General features: G+C 44.4%; 1 protein-coding gene across 1 annotated transcript; it reads right to left on the reverse strand.

Annotated features, from left to right (window-relative positions):
• Positions 1-216: 216 nt before the first annotated feature.
• Positions 217-15,666, reverse strand: SAV1 (salvador family WW domain containing protein 1). Its single transcript, XM_048306012.1, has 5 exons — positions 15,507-15,666; positions 13,454-13,900; positions 6,181-6,451; positions 5,199-5,342; positions 217-1,375 (listed from the first exon to the last, which is right to left on the reverse strand). Exons 1-5 carry the CDS (start codon positions 15,598-15,600, stop codon positions 1,174-1,176), a joined length of 1,158 nt encoding a protein of 385 aa, XP_048161969.1. The 5' UTR covers positions 15,601-15,666; the 3' UTR covers positions 217-1,173.
• Positions 15,667-16,266: the final 600 nt, after the last annotated feature.

Consider the following 16,266-nt stretch of genomic DNA (forward strand, 5'->3'; position numbering starts at 1 on the left):
CTTGCCAGGCAAGAGCTTCTCCTCTGGGATTTTTTGTTTTTGGTTTGATTTGGGATTTCAGAGTTGGTGTTTTGAGGGTAATTCACCCACTGACAGACCCAGAGCTTGGTGGCACCAAGAGCTTTGATTGTCTCAAGCCCATGTGGCTTTTACTGCTTGTAAGAATGGTTTATTTGATGTTTTAAGAGGCCACAAACTCAGTCACACAACCCTTGGTTCATCGAACAAAATGATTTTTATTGAATTAATAGGATTTACAAGAAATGTACTTTTTTGTCTGCAGTGTTTATTGCACTGAAAAGAACCCATAAATAACATATCAGGACAATTAATGAACCAAATGAAATTACTGGAGAGGGTAACCGGACAATTTATTTTCCCCAAGTGAGGAGCTTTAAGACAAAAGCTCATTAAAAAAACAGTAATTGCTGTTACATCCCTGATTTTCCCCGTGGGGTGGCACAGTGGGTCAGACAAAGCTACTGCCTTTCCACTGGAGCGGGTCAGATTTTGGGAAATGCAGGATCAAAACCACTCTGCTTAGAGATCTTGGTCTTTAGGAAGGTACAGGTGTTCCCCCTCTGAGTAATCTGTGTGAAAATTAGGAGTAAGTCTGGAGTACTAATGAGCTAAAGTAAAAAATAAGGCAACTCAGGCTTCACTTCAGTGAAGCGCTCGGATCCGAAGGGTGAAATCAGCTCCTGGTGGGACTGAACAGGCCCAGGGTTGGTGTTCTGTACATTAAAGCTGTAAACAAAGAGCAGAGCTCTCTCAGGAGAGGGATCCCAAATCCCAAGGGAAATACCCCGAACGAGGCATCTGGATTTGGACAACGTTTGGAAGCCAGGACATGACAGTTGCATCTATTGCCCTTAAAAAATACATAGCCAGCTTTTAATACTGCAGCTGGCTGGTAGGAAAGAGATCAAGGATCAGGGGACCCATCAAACTGCTGGTTTCTCAGGATAACAAACTACTCCCGGTACGGAAAAAAAAGATTAACAAACAATTTCCACTTTTATAAACAACACATAATAAATGTAGAAAAATATTCAAGAGGATAATAACAAAGGTGCAACGTCAACAAAAATAAGCTGCCTTTTCAACAAAAGCACTTTTCCTTTGAGAGTTTGTTTGTGGGTGTGAGAAGAACCTGTCAGAGCTGGCTGGAGCTCAGTAGTTGGTGCCGTGCTGCTGCGCGTACCACTGCTGCCGCTGCTGCCGGTGCTCCAGCTCGGTGAGCAGCGCCTGCCTGTAGGCCTCGTACAGCTTCACGATGCGCTCCAGCTCCTTCATGAACAGCAGCTTCAGCATCCCCTGGTACGTGTCCAGGTCGGCCAGCTGGAACAGCTCCCACTTCAGGATGTGGTCGTACCTGGGGGGAGAGCAGAGAGGTTTCTCCAGGCTGGTTCTTGAGCAAATCTGAATTAGCCTGGTTTACGTGGTTGACACAAAAATGAGGAGTTGGGAGTGGAAATGAGCTGGAGAAACATCACAGGGAAATGGCACAGTCCCAGCTAACACACCAAAAACCTCCAGGAATACAGGAGATCCCCTTAACTGACCAGAATAAACCAGAGGAAAACACGGCCTGGGGGAGCTGGGGGTGTTCACCTGGAGAGGAGACGGCTCCAAGGAGGGATCGGAGCCCCTTGCAGGGCCTGAAGGGGCTCCAGGAGAGCTGGAGAGGGACTGGGGACAAGGGATGAAGGGACAGGAGCCAGGGAATGGCTTCCCAGTGCCAGAGGGCAGGGATGGATGGGAGATTGGGAATTGGGAATTCCTGGCTGGGAGGGTGGGCAGGCCCTGGCCCAGGGTGCCCAGAGCAGCTGGGGCTGCCCCTGGATCCCTGGCAGTGTCCAAAGCCAGGTTGGATGGAGTTTGGAGCAGCCTGGGATAGTGGAAGGGGTGGGATGGGATGGTTTTTAAGGCCCCTTCCAACCCAAACCATTCTGGAATTCTATGGAAATGCATTTTGGAAGCATTGAACAGCAATTCCATTCACAAGACACCTGGAACATTTACCGTAAAACATCTGTTAAAATCGGAGTAACACAGAAAAGTGAATTCTTCCAGCAGCTCAGCAGGTACCTCCCAGGGGATGGGGACAGTGCCAGCCTTCCCTCCCAACCAACTGTTCCCAATCCAGCTGTAACGAGTGTTCTTGGCTGCTTAACCTCTCCAATTAACCCCTCTTGGTTAATTAGCAGCAATAATCTACAATAAATATTTAATGCAAGCCCTGATGTGGTTCCACCCTCCTTTCCTGCTTTTCCCTCATTACAATCCACTCACAATCTGATTTCCTTAGCTTGGAAATAGGGAGCTGACTGCTCTGATTATTACAGAACAGGAGAAACTCATGGAATAATGGAATTATTTGGTGCAGCTGAGGCACAGGAGAAGATGGATTCACCTGAGTGAAGGCTGAAGCTGAAATACCAGTGAATTTATGGAAATAAACTGCATTCCCCACTGAAAGGTCACATTCCAGAGGCATCACAGAAGCACCAGGACGTGCAGGTGACTTCCAAAGAGGCTCTGAGGAATTTTAAGAATTTAACTAAAACTGAGCACAGCTTCTATAAACTTCCTAAAGAACAGCTGCTGTACTGAAGTTATCCCTAATCCTGACAGGGCTGCACTGCTAAAATCAGTTTTCTCCCCCAAAAAAAGAGAAATAACAAATTGCAGCTGTTTGGAGTTTGAGCTCTGTATTGACAAAGAGGGGTTTGAAGGTTTCCAGGTACAGCCACCTTTGGGAGCACCTTGGGATTGTTGAGATCACAGGAACAACACCTTTCCCTCTCTCTCCTTTCCCAGTCATGAGGAGCCAAATAAACCCCTGGCTGAGAAACAGGAGGTTACTAGAACAGAGCAGGCAGCCAGAATATCCCATGCCCTGGGCTTTTCCCAGTGGATACCAAGGATTTAATACAAACCAGGACGGTGTCAACACAAGAGACGCTGATTTGCCCTGAATCTCGACAGCCTACAGTTGGGTAGGGCTGGAAGAACAAAGTCCTGCCTTCGGATCCCAGCTCCAAAAGAGGTGGGGAAGAACCTGAACCATGTGATCTCTGCAAGGAAGGAATTTTGGGGTCCTCACCCTCATGCCACCGTGGGAACAGCTCCCAGATTGGGATACCTGAAGAGGGAGAAAGATCCCATTTGAGAGTTGAGCCAAGGGTTAAGATCAAGTTTGGAGTCTTGACGGCAGCGTGAGACTCCGAGAGCTGCACTTGGGCTCTCCAAACAAAACCCCAGAGATGCCAGGAGAGGGGAAAAGGATTCCTCAAGGGAGCAAAAATTCCTTGATACTGGACAGGTTTGGGCTGGAAGGGACCTCAAAGCCCATCCAGTGCCACCCCTGCCATGGGCAGGGACACTTCCCACTGTCCCAGGTTGCTCCAAGCCCCAATGTCCAGCCTGGCCTTGGACACTTCCAGGGATCCAGGGGCAGCCCCAGCTGCTCTGGGCACCCTGTGCCAGGGCCTCTTCATCCTCCCAGCCAGGAATTTTTCCCTATAAAGTAGGGACTATTTTGGCTAACACTTACTGGACTCTCTATTAAGCTTTTTCTAACCCTAATTCTTTTCCTCTAGAGAAATTTGTTGGAAAAACCCCTAATATTCCCTATTTTTGCCATAATGATCTACTTTTCTCAACAAAAACAACTGGGCTTTACAGCTACATGGATTTACAGTGCCAGGGGTAAGTAAGAAACCGTAAGAAAATAAACCAAATTATTTCAGTGCAAAACTCTGCTGATAATTAAAACCTTGTCTCAGCCTACTTGATAGAAAGAAATCCCTGAGTAATTGTTTGTCTTATATTTGTTTCTCAAGTTTGAAGACAAATATCCGAAAGAATCCACACAACACAGACTGAACTATTTAAAATTACATTGTCTGGATGTGCCAAAGAGCTAAATAAAAAAATGCAGCTGCAGGCAAAAACTGGAAGTATTTCTAGGGAACAAATCCTACAGGCTACAGGAACTAAGTGTGGAGCCTCAGTGAACTGGGGGATTTTAGGGCAATTTAGATCTTTATGGGCTGCTGGGAAACCCAGCAGTCACAAGAAGTAATAAAACTCATTCAAACTGTAGTTACTAGAAGCAGGTAATAAAAATAGGGAAATTTTTTTAGTGGGAGTCACATCTCAGCCTGAATTTGCAATTCCAGACTGGCCTCGCTGCTGTAAAACTGAGTTTCCCCATATTCTCCCTACAAATAGTACATGATTTAATAATTATTAAACCATATTTGGGGTTTTATTGCTTTCTATTCAGTGTAACTGTTCTGCAGAGCTTGCACCCATTAGAAAATCTCATTTGTTTATGCTGACTCAAACCTTTTTTTTGGAGGAAACTCCCTGTTCCTGTAGCAGTTTATGTGACAAAATGACTTTTTATTACCACTTAGTTTTTAATTCAATTTCTTGAACAGAAATATAGGAATAGAAATATAGATGTCAGCGTGTATTTGCCCTTCCAGGGCCTAAAGGGGCTCCAAGGGAGCTGGAAAGGGACTTTGGACCAGGGATGGAGGGAAGGACAAGGGGAATGGCTTTATAAATTCAGGTTGGCTATCAGGAAGAAATTGTTCCCTGTGAGGGTGGGGAGGCCCCGGCACAGGGTGCCCAGAGCAGCTGTGGCTGCCCCTGGATCCCTGGAATGTTCCAGGCCAGGTTGGCCAGGGCTTGGAGCACCGTGGGATAGTGGGAGGTGTCCCTGCCCATGGCAGGAGTTGGAATGGGATGTTTTTTAACTTCCCTTCCCACCCAAACCATTTCATGATTCTATGATTTAAAATTCTTAAGGGTGAAGGAAAAGCTGTGCTGTTTAAAAAAGAAATATAAGAGACATGAGGAAGTTACACCCTAAAAATGTTTCACATATTTTCTGAGCACGTGGTACTGCTCTTGTAAATACTCTGAAAGCAAAACACATCCTTCACTCTCTGACAGAGCTTTCTGCAAGTTGTGTGAGCTGCAAGAAGTGATCACTTCAAGTAATGCCTGAAACAAAGCAAATTAATGTGGTAAACATTTGGTACAACTCCCTCAGGCTGTCAACCTCAGCCCTGATGCAGCTAAAAACCAGATACTGCACAAGCTCCACTGTCAGTCGTGGAAATTCAAATTTTTTTTCACTTTCAGTGTGAAATGCAGAAGAAAAAAAGGCAGAATCTCACTTGACAGGAGCCCTGGCATAGACCTGCAGCCAGTCAGGGATCTCAGCACTGTGGTAGGGGTTGGCAGGGACCAGCAGGGGTTGGCTCCTCTCCGCGGGCTGCGGCTGGTAGGACACGGGGGGCGGCTGATCGTAACGGGGAACGCTGCAAGGGACAGGGACAAGCGTCACCTCCACTGCAATCATGGAGTTATTAACATTACACAGACATTAATTAGTGCAAAGGCTGGTGTGCAACCTCACACGGGGCGTTGCCTCAGCTGGCCCGCACCGAGCAACCTGCTGCTGCTGTTGTGGTAGAATTCACCTCAGCCCCACTCACCAGAGCACAACAAAGCCCTGGAGCTGTTCTTAAAAAGTATTGATTCATATAATCCACCAGCTAATGTATTAGAACAGATGTATTCAGGCAGCAGCTGATCAGAGTTATTCCATATAAAGGTATCCCTATGTATTTATTTATCTTTTGTGCCACAAGCTGAAGAACCTTCTCTTCCTGGGTATCCGCAGAATAGACTGAGCAGGAGAAATTAACAGTTAATTAAATATTAACAATTAACTGTTAGATTTGGTGTGTATTAACAATTAATATTGGATTTGGTGTGTATTAATTTTATTTTACCTTGAAATTATGAGTAGCTAAAATATCCATTTTAATTCCAGACAAGACTTAATTCATGTTTCACATGTTCAGAGCATCTCCAGGAACATCAGATCAAGCTTCCTTTCAGTTTACATTTCAATTCTGTTCTCAGCAACTCTGATGTTTTACTGACAGCTGAAGAGCTGCTTTGTTAGATTTAGGAGCAATATCCTGCTTCTAAACTTCAGAAACATGAGACAAACCCCCAACTTTTTCTAAAAACCTTACTGAGAACCAGCAAAGCTGAAAATAAGGATTTTTTGTATTTGATCCAAACCCAGCTCCACTGCCCTAAGTGGACAAAGAAACCCAGGCAGAGCAGGGAAGGTGGGAGGCTCACCTGGGAGCACAGGGGTGTTTGTACTGAGCCCTTTTGTTGATGTGATCCACGTAGTAGACCCCGAATTCCGCGGACTCCACGCGCTCCCAGCCCGGCGGGAGCCCCTCCCGCTCCAGAGGGTGGCTCCAGTGGGTTGTGTTCGTGTTGTGATCTATGTAGTATTTCCTTCCTCGGATAGTCCAGTCCACTGACCAGCCAGGAGGAAGAGGTAAATCTTCAGAACTATGATTTGTTAAGTTTCCTAAAGATGTAGCAGCAACTCTCCCGATGCCTACAACAAAGGGAGATCAGTGGTTAGTTCAAGATTTACAGAAATTTTAATTTCTGTTAATAAATTATTACAGCTGCTTCATTTATCAACAAAAAAAACCCCACAGCTCTTTTTCTAGTTAAAGTCAGAAGTGAAAACCATCCAGAAAAATCACTGAGTCCCAACAAAGCCTTTCAGGTGAACCAGTCAAGAACAGCAACAGGACAAGGTAAAAGGAGAGAGGAGAGACAAGCAGGGTTGGGGGTACAAGAGCTGACAGGAATCAGTGGCTGATTAAATTCCCACCTTTTCCCTGGAAACAGAGCACAATTGGGATTTACCTATCACTAAATTTAAGAGATTGCTCAGTAGCACTTTGAATTATGTGATTTGTTGTAACACACAGAGAGCTTTTACAAATTAGCAGCTGGATGGTGAGACGTGACTACAGAAACAGCTCCTTTCCCATCCCTTCCTAGGGATACTCGGGAAGCTGGGTGAAATAAAAGCTAGATGAGCAAGTACAGAAAACTCATATAAAAACCACCCCCAAGACACCCAACCACAAAAACCAAGTGACATAATCAAGAATTCTGCAGGTTCTTTCCATCCCTGGGAATTCGCTACGTCCTGGATGTGCTGGGCTAAATTCAACTCTCTTTTAAAATTCATTTCAAGTAATTCCCTCCAGTCACTCACAGTTAAACAGTTCTACAGTTAAACACTGTCTGGTTTTAAAGACAATTCCAATTATCTTTTCATCCCACAACCAAATAGATCTATTCAATCCCATTATCACCAGAGTTTGTGTGTTACTATTTTCCATAGCCAGCAGAAGGGATTTGGGAGTCACTTTTCCCACTTTTTTAGAAGTCAGAAATCACCCCCTCACACATTTACTGACAGGAATACACCCCCTCCTTCTTTTTTTCAGGAATAACATTTTTGTGGGGTTATTTTTTGAGAGAAGGGAAACGCAGAGTCTCTCTAATCTAAAATGACAGCCTGAAATCTGGGTGAGCTATTTCTTAACAAAATATAACAATAATCCAAAATAAAGTTACAGGAAGGCTCCAAAACAACTGGATAAATAAAAAATAAATTAAACCCCCCCTCAAAAACATCCTCCTGAGTTTCTTTAAAGCTTTATCCTCATCCATAAATCTTTTTCCAGCATTGCCATGTTCTGAGCTGTTTGGCCTTAAAGGATTTCCTCTTGTTTCAGTACTTACCTATTTGTCAGCATTATCAAGGGAAGCTGATGGCTGTGTCCATCTTTAATTAGGATTGAACAACCTAGACCTTAATTCCAAAGACACATCCTGGAGGCTTCCTGACCTTTGGAAGGACTGGGGCAGGGAAGCTGGTTCAGCCCCTTGCTACAGTGGAGGCACTGGTTTGGTTTTCATGCCACTGACAAAATACAAACATTTCAGCTTCTTGAAAATGCAGTGCTTGGGATAAACAGATCCAGGATTTCCCCCAATTAACTGAACCTCTGGGTTGTAATTTCATGGATGTGTAAATAGTGACTGTTAAATCAACACTGCCAGATCTGAACACAAACTTGACTGAGGGGAGAAAAACAAAAATCCGTATTTTTCTGTTTACTGTTAAAATCTGCATATCCCTGTATTTTTCTTACAGTTCCTCCTCCTGAAATTCTGGCCTCAAATCCATAGATATTTATATTTACTCCTTGGGGTAAAGGTTAATGCTTCCCAACAGCTGGAAGAGGTGCCAACCTCTGCACCACCACGTTCTCCTGACACATGGATTCTCCCAATGCCAGCTTATTTTTAATTTCCAAGATGCAAAGAACGAAAGTAACACCAGGCCATAAATGTTTTTTCCATTCCTTTTGCCACGTTGATTTCATACATGAAGAAGCAGAGCCATACCATAACAGAGCCATTCTAATAGCAGAGCCATTAAAATAAATTTATACAGATGTAGAAATTACCAGTTTTGAACAGTGTTCCATGAATGTGAAATCAAAGTCTAGACTTATAAACTGATGGTTTTAACTATCATTTTTCCCTTAAATCACAGATTATATTGGAATATTCTCTGTGTTGGAAGTTTTAAGATGTTGATATTGATAGGGCCATAAAGCCTTCAACCCAGTGTGGCATGAAAATCAACAATTAGTGCAATTTAGACATTTTCTCATATAAAATTCTTTTTTAGAGATCAAAAGAAATTGTCTGTTGGCTTTCCTGATAAATCTCAGCTGTTCCTTTGTGGGAGAATGGATACACACATAAGAGAAAAAGCTCCTCCTATAGTTCTGAACAGTAAGAGAAGAGGAAAATCAACTTTTTAATATATATAAATATACCTGTAAGTATCAACAATAAGACCAAACAACACTTGGAAGAGTAAATTCCTATGTGACCTTTTCCAAAGTATAACCCAAAGAAGAAAGTTCCAAGACAGCCTAAATCCATGGACTGTGAACACTGCCTTTTCCATGGCAAATTGCCAGGAATGACATTTTCTGTATTTAAATTCCAGGTAAAGTCTGAGCTCTAAAGCATTTTCACAGCAGCCCAAAGCTGCACACAGGATTTTCCTGCAAGCACCAGGGATATTCCCTGGATTATGGGCTGGCACCAGATGTATGTATCCCAAATATAAAACCTGAACAGTTTTTATACAAACATCCAGTGTAAAACCTGGTGTTTTCCTGGCATGGAGGACATGATCCCTACCACAAGATACACTGAACAAGTTCATTGTAACTCTCAGGATTTTTTTGCTCACACACTCTTTTAGCTGTAACAAGACAGAAATCCTCATTCTTCCTGCTTTCCCAAGGAACACAGTTGCTTAAATTATCCACTTTTTCCAAATGTTTCCTTTCCTCTGCTTAAGGATGAGCACTCTCTGGAGTGGCATTATCAAACCTCAAGGATCGCCAACAGTTAATTTAAATGTATGCATTTGTAAAACCTTTTCAAAATGTCTCTTTTGAGCTTGTCAAGCCTCATTTGGAAATTCTGAATATAATATAATATAATATAATATGGGGTATTTTTTGGTTCAGATGTTGCTTTTAAGGAATATCAATATTAAAATTATTTGAGGCTTTAATTTTCCTTCCATTTCTAAAATCTACAACTTAAGATCTTGAATTAATTACCTTTGAGCACCACATTGCAATGCACTTTATCAGTGCAAGGAGTTCTTTCTCTTAAAAATGTAATTGAAGCCAATAAAGTCACAAGTGAGAATAATCTGTAGTGTGTTCTTCACTCAAGGAAACTGTGTTTGGTTTGTTCCTTTGGGAAGGAACAAAGGAACTGGAAGTGATGTCAGTGCTTTCCCAGCTCAGTAAAAGGGCTTTACTCTGAGGGCACCCTGCCTGGAAAGAAGTCCAAGCCCTTTGGAGCAAAGATTTCCAGGCCAGCTAAGGGCAGCTCTTCAGGTAAGAAGGACAGGAGAGAAATCCCATCACCAGCATAAAGGGGAAAGAGTAAAACCACAGGAGAAAGCCTCACTTGGGTAGAAAATGCCCTGATGCTGGCAGAGAAACTTCAGAGCCCAGGAACTCCCCACATGTGGCTTCACCCAAATTTCCAAGTGCTGGAGAACAAATCTTACAAAACAGTATTTGTCTTTAATTAGCCCAATTGTCTTGAGAGCCTTTTTTGAAGATGCCAAAATCCTCTCCCTTCCCCTCATCAGAGCGGGGTGAAGAGCAGGAAGAGAAGATGAACAAACTGTTTAATTTGGAAGGAGTAAGTAATAATAAAGTAACACAAAGTTCCAGTAACTGTCCTGTTTAGACAGGTCTGCAGGTCCCAGGCCTTCCTAACCCACTCCAGAGCATCTGAAGGAACTTCCTGAGCACGAGCACCTCTTTAGTTGGTGGGAATGGGGTGTTCCAAGCAAGCACAAACTCACAAATAGGAAATGACAGGAAGAACTCTGAAAGCTTCAAGAATTATGCTGCAAAATTACTGCAAAATCAGCACAAAAGAAGAACAGGGCAGGAACTGCCATTTGTTTAAAAATGTGAGAAGTGTACACACAGAAAAATAAAACCAGTGCTATTTCAGCTCTAAATGGGTTTCATGCCATCATTTGTATCTATTTTGCTCTTACATTAAACAAGTTTGCAATTTTTAAGGGGTACAGCTTAACAGACGAACCAAAAGCACACTGGATTCTCTGTTGACTGTTTTTCTCCTGTGACATCCCAGTGAACTCATCACAATCCACCACCAGAAAGTGCCTTTACAGTGTGATTTCAAGCTCAGCAATTTTCACAGAAGACACAGAAGAATGTTTCAGCTTACCGCTCACACAGGTACAAATAACTCTGAGGTCTTGGTTACAAGTTAGTTCCAATCTACACTGTAGGTATAACTTCAACCACAGACCTCCCCAAAACTTTAACCTAGAAGAGAGGAAAGAGATGGCGAGGAAAGACAGGTAAAGTCTCTTAGAATTAAAAGTTTGAAAAGGACACTAATAAAAAAAAAAAATTAAAAATCTAAGAAATGCCACAGAGGTAGCTAAACATACAAAATTAGGAGGTATCTCAACTGAAAACACTGGTCAGGAAAATCAGCAGCATTGAATTGCTAATTAGAAACAAATTTAATGAAAATATGGAAAGGAGGACATGGTAGAAGTGAATCACAATGAGAGAGAAAACATGACTTCAAGGAGAAATGCCTATGGAAGGACATGGCACTGCTAAAACATCAACTGCTGAAAAACCACAGGGCTTCCCTAAAGACCTGGCTGAACACTTTGAAGATCTCGGTAGGAACGTTTTGAACTTCTCTCCAAATTACAAAGAGGAGAATCTTGATTTTGAATGAAAGCTGAAATTCACAGGCACTTCTTCACCTCCAGACTGCAGCTTCCCAAAAATCATCTCAGTGTGACCACCATGAAATATCATCAAAGCAAGAACACCTTGTGTTCACCAGGCAACATCTCCTTGGGAATCCACCCACACCACACCAGAACTGGCCAAGGGGACCTTTAGAGGGAGGCAGGGAGAGGAGGGAAAGGGGAGAAGGCAGCATTTACAAACTCCAGCTAATAAACAGACTTTTCATTTGGAACTGCAGGCATTAGGCAATTTTGCCATCAATTATCTCAATGAAGAGAAACACCAATGGGGATGTGTAAAGAAAAAGTTAATTTAGACAAAGACAGTGAAAGCAACAGGCTCAGTATTCTGGAAATGCAAGAAAAAGAAACAAGGAATTACAGAGAGATTTGGGTAACTCAAGGAAAACACTGAAGGTCTGAAGGCAATGGAAGGTTCAAATAAAAAGAAGCTTAACAGTGAGATGAAGGAAGTAACAAAATCTAAAATTTTCTTTTTTTGGGCCACATAATTCTTTAAGAAAAAGGAAAAGAGGATTTTAAGAGTTCATATGGAGATGAAAAAAAACTGAGGAAAGGGAAAACATTGGCAGTTGAAAGGCTCACCTTTGTCTCTCCCTACAAGTGCATGACATTAAATACTCACCCATCACAAACCTGTGTAGAATTTGTTCAAACTATTAAATGTTAAAGTATGAGAGTGAATGACAAAACCAAGCAAACAGGAGCAGCTTCTTTATGATTTCCAGGGCTAAGAGGGCACAGGTCAACAAAGAGCAGGAAAAAAAAATCTGTTTAGGAAGATGTTGCTACAATTGAGAAAAATATGGCTGTGGAGCCCTTCTTTTAAAAATTTGATATATTAACCTCCACTTCCAAGCTACAGCTTCATTTCTGGAAATCTCCTCAGCAGACACAGCTACTGTGGTAATTCTGAAGGTTAAATTGATGGATTGGTTTGAGAAATCCTCCCCTCCTGCCTCTCCTCCCTAAAATATCCCAGCACATACTACCAGGTGCTTGTTACCTGGACCAGGTAAATGTTTAATGACTGTTGGATGAGCATCAACTGGCAGAGGTGGATGGTTTGCACACAAAATCCAAGTAGATCACATATATTAACATTTAACAAAATAAAAGGAGGATTGAAGTAGCAGGCCTTAAACCCCAGCATTTCAGAATTTCCCTGCTGGAGTTTCCATTTTTCATGGAAGTATTTCTGTGCTGAAGAAAACAAAAGCACTGACAGGTTCTAATCCCACACACGAGGTCAGTAGCATTAAAAGTTGATGTTCTGCCCCGCAGATTTATTTTTCTAGACAGGAGGTTTATTTTATTAGACACTAATTGCTATCTTGTTTACAGATTATAAGTGACAACGAATTTCATCTTGAAGGTACATTATTTACAGGTTTGAAATGTTTGTTTCAAACTCCTCCTTGGGCATAGCTTTTGTAATATCAAATACAGAATTAAGTATTTCAGAAAAATAATATTTAATGGATTCTTCTTTCTTATGCTGTTCTGTTTTAGAAAACAAAGGCAAGTTGCAGTCAAAGTAAGGGGGGAAGAGGCATATTTACAAACAACTTTAAAAGCTAAAGGAAAGGAGGCAAGGACTAGGAAGTCAATTTCAGCACTAATTAGATGCCAATTTGCTAATTACACAAAGCAGTCATTCCTCCCTTTTACTATTTATAGGAAATTATTTTAATTATTGAGGTCAAATCCAAACAATGAAATTAAATAATAAGATGATAGTTAAAATTTAATGATAATAACAATAATAATAATAATGCTGCAATATAATTTAGAGCTGTTTGTTAATTCTCTACAGCATGAAAATAGGGGATGTCCCTCAATGAATAAAATTCCTTGCTAGCCAGCAAATGATGTGCAGAGGAGATGTACATATGCCTGGCATTAAAAAACCCAAACTTGCTTGACCTTACTCAGTTTACTTAGTAAAATAATCCTGGTTTAAGTCTGTTTTTCCTTTCTGGGTATGTGTGATCAAACTCTCAATTCTAATTATTTAGATCCCAGAAACGCCATGAAAAAGCAGCTCTGTCCTACACACCTCAAACACGATCCTGATCATCCAGACACACCTCTGCACCCGAACTCTCAACCAAAACCGTATTTTTAACAAAAGCAACAACGAATCCTTACCTGAAGTGTGCCTCCCATGATTCTGGGACATCCTCTGGAAAAGATCACTGTTGTGTTCATAATACCTGTAGTCCTCGTGCAGGCGGTCGTTCAGCTGACGTCTCCTCTGGGCATCGTAGAAATGATCGTAGTAATAGCCCCGGGCTCCGGCGTCGCCGTTCTCCAGCCCGGGACTGGCTTCGGAGAGGAAGGACTGCGAGGAGGAGCCGTATTCCCTCGGGACCTCAGCCAAACTCCTGGCAAGGTAGGAAGGTGCAGACAGTCTGTTGCTTTCTCGCCTCATTATTTCGTGAGGCGGCCTCTGCACCGGAGTTCGGAGGAAGCTCTGGTTCCTGGAAACAATTCCATCTCCCCCCGGCAGGTAGGCAGAGGATGTGGAGTCGGGAGGGCAGATATCAGTTCGTCTTGGAATGGTCGGACCGTGACGGATAAATGAAGGCATCAGATCTGACAGAGAGCATGGAGGAGAAGTAAGAATTCTGCCTATACAGTATCTGAGCGGCCACGGTGATTTACACCCTGAAACTGAGAAATTCACGTGCAGAACACACTCAAGGCACCTCTACTGCCTATGTAAATGTGATGGGAATGCTGCAGAGTGTCCTGGTGCAGCAGAAACCAGCACACCCCGCAACAGCAGCAGACTGGTGCCAGGACAGAGCAGTTCTGCCAGGAGAACTGCAGCTACAACAAACAAACCAACCCCAAACCCATCAAAAAAACCCACACAAGTGAAAAAAACCCCAAACCACCCGCACTGTGTTGTGGCTACATCAGTCAGGGTTCGTATCTCTCTATGAGAAGGGTCAAGAAAATCCAAATATCCTGGTTACTGCTTCATTGGGAATGCTGTCCATAACTGGGAATGACAAGATGTTAATGCCCACAGGAATTCAGAACAGAAACAGAATTCACACTACCCCCCCTAATCCCAGAGTCACAAAGTTCAGCCAGAAAAATGCTGTCATTCCATAGACGTTAAGTTCTCAAATTATCACAGAGATATTTCACTTTCCCCTTTACAATTTCACTGCCTCCTTTCAGTAAGTGAAACATCCCTCCTCTCCCTACTTTTACTTTCAACATGATATAAATAAGTAGTTTCCTGCCAGGTAAGTCAATACAAATCATAACTTTCATATAGAATGAGATTATGCCTATTATTAATTACTCCTTATTAATAAACTCTTACAATTTATGGTTAAAATCTGGTGCACCCCAGAAGGTGTCAGCAATCAATCCAATTATTTATTGTGTAAACAAACCCATTTCAGTCTCGGGTTGTCTTCAAAGACCAACAAAACCAAACCTAAGTGCACTTTCAGTGTGTATTTGTGCACAGGGCTGTGGCATCAGAGCCACGGGAAGATCCCTGCATCCCAGGTGACCTCACCAGGCTGAGTCATGGCTAGGACCTGGAGCGTTTGCTTCCGCAGGGATTTTATGCAACTGCCTGGCGGGACAGTTATCTCATTCCACAGCGCCCAGATCGGGAACACAACCACTCCATTCTGGAAAGAGCGCAGGGTCACGGAATCACGGAATCGCAGATTGCTTTGGGCTGGAACGGTGCCCCGAAGCTCACCCAGCTCCAAGCCGTGCTACAGGGACACCTCCACTATCCCAGGTTGCTCCAAGCCTCATCCAACCTGACCTTACGATCACTTCGGTTCATGTAAAAACAATGCCTGGAGATTGTCTGAACCCCGGCCTGCTAAAACGGAGGAACCCAGGACCGAGAAAATACAAAAACCCACCAAGTTTGGGTACGCTGAGCACCCGGTGGCACAACGCATGCAGAGCTCGCTTTGAAAGTTGGGCTTCCTTTCAGTTTTAACTTCCCTCTGTTATCTCCCAGAGCTCACAGCATGATTAAACACACATTTACAGGGAGGAATAACCCCCACATACACCCACAGGGATGAGGCCCCCTCACCCCGCCAAGGCCGCGCAGCTCCAGGGCCCGCCAGACCCGTACCGGCCGCACACAAAGGCCTCGGGCCGCGCCCCCCGGAGCCCCGCGCCGGTGTCGCCCGGTCCCCCCGATACTCACTCCGCAGCAGCGGGCTCGTCTCCTTCTTCACGTACTTCCCCTGCACCTCGCCCGGCTTGGAGAGCTCCGTCCGCGTCTTCTTCCGCGACAGCATCCCACCTCCCGGCCCGCTGCCACCGCCCGCATGCCCGGCGCCGCTCCACGCTCCGCAGGGCGGGGGGGGGGGGGGGGTCCGGCCGCCCCCGGGGGCCGGGCCGGGACCAGGAGCGGGGTTGGGATCGGGATCGGGACCGGGCCGGGCCGGGGGTCGCTGAGGGGACGCGGCGGGCGCGCGGGGGGTTGTGGGAAGGCGGCGGCCGCCGCCCTCCGGGCCGGCCGCGGGGCAGCGCAGGGGAGGGGGCGCGGCCACAGCGCCCCCGCGCGGCGGGGAGGGCGCGGCCCCTCAGGGAGCGGCGGGAGCCCGGGAGAGCAGAAATGCCGGGATAGCTGGAATTCCCGGAATGACAGAGATCCCGGAAAAACAGAGATCCTGGAGTAACAGAGGGACAAAATCACAGTGGCAGAACCACCGAATCGCTTAGGTTGGAAAAGCCCTCCCAGACCATCGATTCCAACCTGTGACCGATTCCCACCTCGTCGGCCAGCCCGGAGCGCTGAGTGCCACGGTCCGGTGCTCCCTTGGACACCTCCAGGGATGGGCACTCCAACACCTCCCCGGGCAGCCCCTTCCATTACCTGATAACCCTTTCCATGGAGAAATTTTCCCTAATATCCAATCCAAACCTCCCCTAGCACAGCTTGAGGCCGTTTCCTCTTGTCC

Source organism: Corvus hawaiiensis, chromosome 6 (assembly GCF_020740725.1).
Source record: "Corvus hawaiiensis isolate bCorHaw1 chromosome 6, bCorHaw1.pri.cur, whole genome shotgun sequence".
In the NCBI taxonomy this organism is placed as follows: domain Eukaryota; kingdom Metazoa; phylum Chordata; class Aves; order Passeriformes; family Corvidae; genus Corvus; species Corvus hawaiiensis.